Here is an 8,308-nt window from a genome sequence, read left to right on the forward strand (position 1 = left end):
GAATCACATCTGAACCCCTGTAGACACTCTGAACTCCATCTCCACCTGAATACTTGAAACCTCTGCTGTCCAAAAGACTAACTGAGTTCAAGTTCTTGGACATAGATGGAACATGTCTAACTCCAGTCAACGTGCAGACTTTATCATCATGTGTCCTGAGCTTAATATAACCGATTCCTGCAATATCGCAAGCAAAGTCATTCGCCATCTTGATCTTGCCATCAGTAACTGCCTCATACTCTGAGAACCATTCTCTCCTTGGACACATATGATAAGATGCGCTTGTGTTCAGGACCCACACATCTCTAGGATGTGTTTTTCCATGAGCAACCAACGCAATATCTTCATCAGATTTAGCCTCATCAGTCTGCTTCTTCTTCTTAGGACAATTAGATTTCCAATGTCCTTTCTCTTTGCAGTAATTGCAAATATCAGTTGGTTTAGGACCTTTTGAAAACGACCTTTTGTCTTTCGACTTCTTGCCTTTTCCAAAGTTCTTTCCACCACCTACAAACAACCCGAAAGCTTGGTCGTCTGTACTAGAGCCAGATGCCTTGTGTCGCAACTCCCTGCTATGAAGTGATGATGACCTGACTTCCTCCAAACTCACTGTATCCTTACTCCCTATGAATGACTGAACAAAGTTCTCATAGGAGTTTGGTAGTGATACCAACAAAATCAGTGCCGCATCCTCATCTTCCACCTTACATCAATATTCCTCATATCCAACAAGATGGAATTTAGACTGTCAAGATGATCTTGGAGTTGTGTACCTTCTTTCATCCTCAGAGCGAAAAGACGTTGTTTCAGAAGTAGCTTCTTAGTCAGAGACTTCGTCATGTATAGACTCTCTAACTTCGACCACAAATCAGTTGCAGCATCAACACCGGAAACTTCGATGATGATCTCATCTGCCAGACACAACAAAATTGTTGAATACGCCTTCTCTTCAGTAACCTCCATCTCAGTAGTAACAGGTTCAACCTTCTTCCCTGACAACGGTGCCCAAAGACTTTGTTGCTTCAGCAACGCCTTCATCTTGATTTACCAGAGACTGAAACTGTTCCTTCCAGTAAACTTGTCGATCTTCATATTCATCCCAGACATCTTCTCACCAGATTCAACCCGAAGCTCTGATACCAGTTTGTTATGACGGATGTGAGAAGATAGAGATTAACAGATGGATAAACAATAAAGAAAGACACAGAGATTTAATGTGGTTCACCCCTAACGGCTACGTCCACGGGCAAATAGAGATTTTATTGATGGAGGAATTACAGAGATCTGTCTACAAGAAGATCAGATCTAGTTTCTCTACGGCTGCTAACTAGGTTAAGAGGAGACACAAGATATATATAGTTGTGTCCCAGAAAACTCTAGCACTAGTGGGCCTAAAAAAAAACTAAGGCCTAACAGATTCAAGGCATTATTCAACATAAATACATATGACTGGTAGTCCTTATATAATATGATGAAGAAGCCTATAATATCTGTCGACTGTGAGGAATATATAAATATACTTCCCAAAGATAACCTGGTGCATGTTTTTTTTTTTCTTCTGATTTTCATTGATAACTTAAAAAAGATACAAGGTTGAGATACTAAAGCCGGCGGAACACAAAGAAATCCCCGGAAGCTAAGCCCACAAGAGGGAAACAAGAACCCAAACAAACACGGGTGACATACCAACATCCAGAGATTAAACGAACCACCTACACTCCTTTTTACAAAACACAAACTCAACTATCAATGATAAAAGAACAGAGCTTTAATGAACTAAAACTAGCCGGAACTCTTGGCAACAAACTGAACAAGAGCTTTTCCTAATCATTCCTAATGTTCCTCGATGGTTACCAGTCACACCCTTTAGAGGACTTCTTTATGGAGAGCAGAACTTCATTTGAACCACCTGTTCATAATGATAACATCCACACCACTTCAACAAAGTGAAGATATAAAACCAACCTGGTGCATCTTAACTAGTGTTTATTTCTTACTCCTTCCGTTTCTGAAAGTAAGTTGTTTTATATTTTTTACTTGTTCCACAAAAATAGATTTTCTATATGTTTAAGGTATTTTTTTATACTTTTAAGAAACATTAAATGAAAATATTTGAATTGATTAAATTTCATTGGTGAAAAGTTATTGAAAAGTATATAATAAAGTAAAATAAAAATTACATTATAAACATTTATTGAATTTTTAATAAGCGTGAACACTTTAGAAAATCTTACTTTCGGGAACAGATGAATTATTTTTTAGGAAAACCAAAACACTTTTTTCTATAAAAGGATCATAATAGTACACTGACGGCTGATGATTGACATCTGGCAAGTAGCCCTTTTATTATAAGTTTCATTTAGAAAATCAATATAAAGAAGAAAATTAAAAATTGAACCAAAAATAAAAGAAGAAAATAAAAGCATTTTATGATGTTGTTGGAGAACCGAGATTTGATAGGTCGAGACCAAAATATGTGATGCCCACGTGGTCACTGGTTCTTCACCATGTTGTCCCCTTTTGGTTCTAACCAAAAACTCTTCAAAAGCTTTGACAGTGAATCTAGTGATACTTACTTTCTAAAGTAAAAAGGCTGAAGATAATTAAAGGCTAGACTTATAAATTGGAAAACTATACTTTCCATTTTTAAATAGTTGTTATATATAAATCGGATAATATATGTAGTTTAGAGACTGAACCAACATTTTATGGCAGAGAAAAGAAATCCGAAGGTAATCTGTTTCTCTATTTTATAATCGAAATTTAAATATAGAATTAAAATTGCAAAAACACAAAAAATTATAATAACTAACTCTTATTATTAGATTTAAAAATTCTTTCAAAACTAAATCAATGTGTTTCTCTTGATGTTACATTTCTTTATGAGAACTCTTTATATAAGACTAAGCTACTCATTAACCTAATAGTAATATGGAAACATAAATCCTAAGCTCGATATGTTTTTTTTTTTTATTAACTCATCAAACTTCACTTTAATGAGTTAACTTGCTCCTCAAGTTAATTGGAATTATCCAATATTCTCTCCCTTAATTCCAACTTGAATCTTGGGTATGTTAATCTTCTGAACTCCGATGAACTTGCGCATTTCTTCGAACTTGATCCTCGTCAATGGTTTAGTGTGTATGTATGTCTTCTGCTCCACTCCAGGTACGTGTATAACTTAGATCAAGTCGAACTCTATACATTCTCGAATGAAGTGGTACTTCGCGAGTATGTGTTTGCTTCTACCGTGAAACACCGGGTTCTTGGTAAGGGAAATTGTTGTCTTGTTGTCAATCTTCAACACGACCTTCTTGTCTTCTTTGTTCATGATCTCGGTCATTAACTCTTTTAACCATATTGCTTGTTGTGCGGCTTCTGTAGCTGCCATGAACTCCGCCTCACATGAAGAGAGTGCTACTGTGGGTTGCTTGAACGATGTCCAGGTGATCGGCGATGTTCCTAGGTAGAACATAAACCATGTAGTGCTTCTTCCACCATCAACGTCTAACCTGTAATCTCCGTTGTTCCATTCCGTTTGAAGAAGAGACCATGCTCTTTAGTGCCCTTTATGTATCTTAGTATATGCTTCACTGCTTCTCCATGACTCTCTCTTAGACTCTGCATATATCTGCTTAATACACCAACTGAAAACGCCAAGTCCGGTCGTGTATGAAGAAGATACCGTAAGCATCATATGGTGCTTCGATACGATGTTGCTTCAATCTCAGGCTCCTCCTCTGCCTTTGATATTTCAAACTCTTGTGCATCGGAACATGAGTATAGTTACATGATTTGGCTTCAAAGGCTTTGGAAAACAAGACTCCATACGAAGGCTTGTATGTTAAGAAACCGAATATTGAGCATCTAAGGGTCTTTGGATGTGCATCTTTCGCAAAAATCAAAGGTCCTCATCTCAAGAAGCTGGATGATCGATCAAGGATGTTGATCAACCTAGGCATAGAGCCCGTCTCAAAAGCTTACATGCTCTATGATCCGGTCGTGAAGAAGGTAGTTGTTAGTAGAGATGTAATTTTTTACGAGAAGAAAAGTTGGGATTTTTCTACACTATCAACAAACGTGGAAAAAGAACCAAGATCATTCAAGCTTCCTCATATCGATGTTAAAGAAGAAGGAGATGGTGATGAGCATCAAGATCACCATCACCACGAAGAACAAAACAATAAAGAAGAAGAAGTTGTAGACGCAGGTGAACAAGAGCAAGTAGCATAGAACAATGATGCAAACCAAGACCAGCATGTAACATCAAGATTAACATCAGAAAACCAAAGCGGTTCGATGATTACATCCTACTCGCTGAAGTTGAAGGTGGCAGACTCTTGCTCACCATAGATGGTGAACCAGAAAGTTACATCTAAGCTGCAGAGATACAAGCTTGGATCAATGCAATGAAGGCAGAGATCAAATCTATCATAAAAGAAACAAGACCTGGAAGCTCGTCAAGAAGCCGACAGGTGTGAAACTGAAATGTTTAAAGTGGGTCTATAAGATCAAGAGGAATACAGATGGAACAGTGATCAAATACAAAGCAAGGCTAGCCGCAAAAGGCTACGTGCAACAACAAGGCATAGACTTTGACGAAGTGTTTGCACCAGTTGCTCAGATAGAACCATACAACTACTCTTGGCGTTAGCAGAAAGTAATGGATGGGAGATCCATCACATAGGTGTGAAAACTGCGTTCCTAAACGGAGACTTAAACTAGGGTCGTGTAGGACAATATGAAACAAAGTGCCCCATCTTGTCGCATCTCTAGCATTTAACCTTAGAGTAGTCCTTCTTGGTCTTGTCTGAAGCTTCTCCTCCTTTGTTATGCCCATCAGAACCATTAGACCTTCCTCGTCCTCTTCCTCTTCCACCATAACCTCTACCTCTGCCTCTTCCTCGCGAGTTGTTATGGCTTCCACGACCTTGCGTATCATTCTTTACAAACATTAGCTTCGATTGATCTTCATCTTGGGTATCTTCTTTTATGCGTTCTTCGAAAGCCTTCAATCTCCCAACAATGTCTTCGAATCCTGTTGAATTTTGGTCAAACACTTGTTCTAACTAAGCTACGATGTGAATAAACTTTGTACTTGGAAGTCCCTTCAAAAACTTCTTTACCATTTTCGATTCTTCCATTATCTCTCCTAATGCGGCTGCTCTCGATGCTAAGCCTGAAAGTTTTCATGCGTAGTCATCTACCGTGTATGTGTCTGATATCTTCAGTTTGTGGAACTCAGACGTCAAAGTCTGTAACCTTGCTTCTCTCACGCGATCAGCACCTAGGTTACAGGATTTAATAGCTTCCCAAATCTTCTTCGATGTATCATGTTGTCCTATCTGAAGTATTAGCGCCTCCGGGACTGATTGAGAGATTAGAGCAATCGCCATATTGTTATTCTTTGCGTCATCACTCCCTGGATCAATAGTATTGCAAACTTTGTATAAACAAAGCATAACTTTCATTCGCATCGACCATACGGTGTAGTTGGTCGATGATAGCATCAGACATCGTATGTCCTTTTTCATCTCAAGACTTTTATCACGTGCTTGAGAATTGTTATCGTCTCCCATGTTTTGATCAAATTACAACTCTTCTTGTAAACGATTTTCGCAACCTGGAGCTCTGATACCAATTAAATTTGCAAGAACACAAATAATTATAAGAACTAACTCTTTTTATTAGATTTAAAAATTCTCTCAAAACAAAATTAATGTGTTTCTCTTGATGTTACATCTCTCTGTGAGAACTCTTTATATAGGACTAGGATACTCCTTAACCTAATAGTAATACGAAAACATAAATCAGAAGCTCGATATGTTTTTTTTTCTCTAATCCATCAAACTTCAATTTAACGAGTTAACTCCTCAAGTTAATTGGAATTATCCAACAGATAAATGAAAGGTTTGGTGCATGATGGTCATGGAAATAAAAATCATTTGTATGATCTACAAAACCAGAGCCGTAACATATTATTAGTAAATCTAGGATTATCCTTACGTAGAGATAAATGTTTTTGAAACAGCTAATCAATGGTGTGGCATATAATGAGAGTCGAGAGATGATCATTATCAAAAATTTGTAAATAGCTAAGTTAAGTTTTGCAATTAAATGTTGGTAATGAATGTAGTTCAAGGTCTATAGAAATGCCAAACGCGTGTACTTTGAAACCCTTGTCTCCACATCCATCAATAATCTAAGTAGGTGTTTTTCTCCCTTCCATCTAAGTTTGGTCCTTTACAAACAATTATCTGTAAGGCTAATTATATATAATCTCTGTAATTTATATAGCAAAAGAAATTTGTATTAAAGAATTGGATCAGGTGTATGGAATCTATGCCGAGGAACGTGCGAAAGCATCTCTGAATTGGTAATCTCAGGTGCTGTTCTGCCACCCCCCACGTCCACGACTGTTACACATTTGTATACTCCCACTTTATCATATTTACTTGCACAAGTGGCTATTATTTTAGTTGTTAGTATTTGTTGGAACTCTAGGGTAACTATTATTCAAGGAAAAAAAATATAAATCCATTTTATTTTATGTTTTGAAAAACATGTTAGATATTCTTTGGTTTATATGTTGTTAATTATATACTGAGAAAGGTAACTGAGCTGAAAAGATGAACTGTAACTATAAGGCATCTATAACATTTTTTATTTTTCCCTTTAAAATAAAGAAACTTTAAAATACATATGGAGTTTTCTATTAATATATTCATCTATAACATAGAAATGTAGAGAAAACCATTTTCTATAATTAAAAAATATACTGTAATATTTCTATTATAAAAGAACACATTAAAGCAAAACTATAGATGTTTTTTAGAGTTCATTTCTTATACATAAGATATGAGTCAGAGATACTCTTAGTTCAGGTGATTTTGTAATCATAATAATATGCATATGGATATTATGCAACATAATATATTTTCTATAAGTATGGTTCAGTTCTTATTAATCCGAAATGTTTTTGGATTTATTAACGGTAAACAGAATATTTGATAGTAATTTTCTTTTTAAAAAATCCTAAACAAAAGAATTGCATCATATGTTTTCCTAAGCAAAAGAGAATTGTAAAAATTTATTTGATAATATTTATTAAAAACTAATTTGATGATGAACATGATATTGAAATTTATTTAATTAAAATGGATTGTAAGAATAGAAGTGGTACAAATTGTAAAATATTAATTTTAAAACTATTTGATTTTAATTTATTTTTTTCAGAAATTCTACACAGTATATAATTGTTAAATATCCTACGATAGTAAGTTTCCTCTTCTAAATTCCTAAACAAAAATGCAAGACAGTAATTCATAGTATTTTTCTTTTCTTTTTCAAATTCTAAATAAAATAGATTTATAAAATATAACGTTTTTCTTTTTAAAAATCTTAACAAAATGACAGTTTTAAATTTTTATTTTATAGTAATCATCTAAATAGAATTGATGAAAAAATTGACACTAAAACTATTTAATGAACAAAAATAAAATTAGAATGTTGTCGTGATTGGACTTTATATGTGTTTGGTCATACGAAAATCAAAGACATGTTTGATATATACTCACGTGTTTGCTCATAAAATAGATTATTATTACGGTCAATGATATTTATATATGCTTGGTCAATACAGAATCAGACTTCATCGTCATATTTGTTTGTGTGTTTACTATGTTGTATTTTTTTTAATAATTTTTAATTAAATTGTTATTTTGAAAATATATCATTAAAATAGTAAAATAGTGAATTAATAAAATTATTTAATATAAGATAAATTTAATATAGATGTGGAATATTGTTTCTTTTATAGTTAGTTTTTCTTCATGATTTTATTAAATAATTTATTGTACTTGTAGGATTTTATATAATTCGTTTTTGTTTAATATTTGTTTCTTAAAAGTTAATATTTATCTTTTATAATTTTATTTCTTTAGTATCTTTAAAAACAAATTATTATTTTTTTGTAAAAAGGATAAATTACTTTCAAATAGCTTTTTACAATTATTATTTTTTCAAAAATAAAAATTACAATCAAATATTTTTAACAATATAGAATTGTAAAATATTATGTAATGGTAATTTTTCTTTTCTAAAATCCTAAAGAGAACTTAAAAGACTATTTTTGTAATGAGAATTTTCCCTTTCTAAATCTTTTTAAAATTCTAAACAAAATAGAATTGTATCATATTTTTTGACACATGTCACAATCTTAAAAAATTAATCGACACATGTCGCGATAATGTTAATTAGCAACTTTGAAAAACCAAGTTTTATATAATAAGATAGTAAATTAGATCGG

The 8,308-nt window shown here is 33.7% G+C and overlaps 1 protein-coding gene across 1 annotated transcript; it reads right to left on the minus strand.

The window, feature by feature from the left end:
- Positions 1-5,189: 5,189 nt before the first annotated feature.
- On the minus strand, positions 5,190-5,579 carry LOC106338903. Its single transcript, XM_013777770.1, has one exon. It carries the CDS (start codon positions 5,577-5,579, stop codon positions 5,190-5,192), a length of 390 nt encoding a protein of 129 aa, XP_013633224.1.
- Between the last annotated feature and the right edge of the window lie 2,729 nt (positions 5,580-8,308).

This window comes from Brassica oleracea, chromosome C4 (assembly GCF_000695525.1).
Source record: "Brassica oleracea var. oleracea cultivar TO1000 chromosome C4, BOL, whole genome shotgun sequence".
NCBI lineage: Eukaryota > Viridiplantae > Streptophyta > Magnoliopsida > Brassicales > Brassicaceae > Brassica > Brassica oleracea.

Bases quoted from the DNA above. Each gene is read 5' to 3' on its own strand.
- LOC106338903 (XM_013777770.1), bottom strand. From the start codon at position 5,579: ATGGGAGACGATAACAATTCTCAAGCACGTGATAAAAGTCTTGAGATG.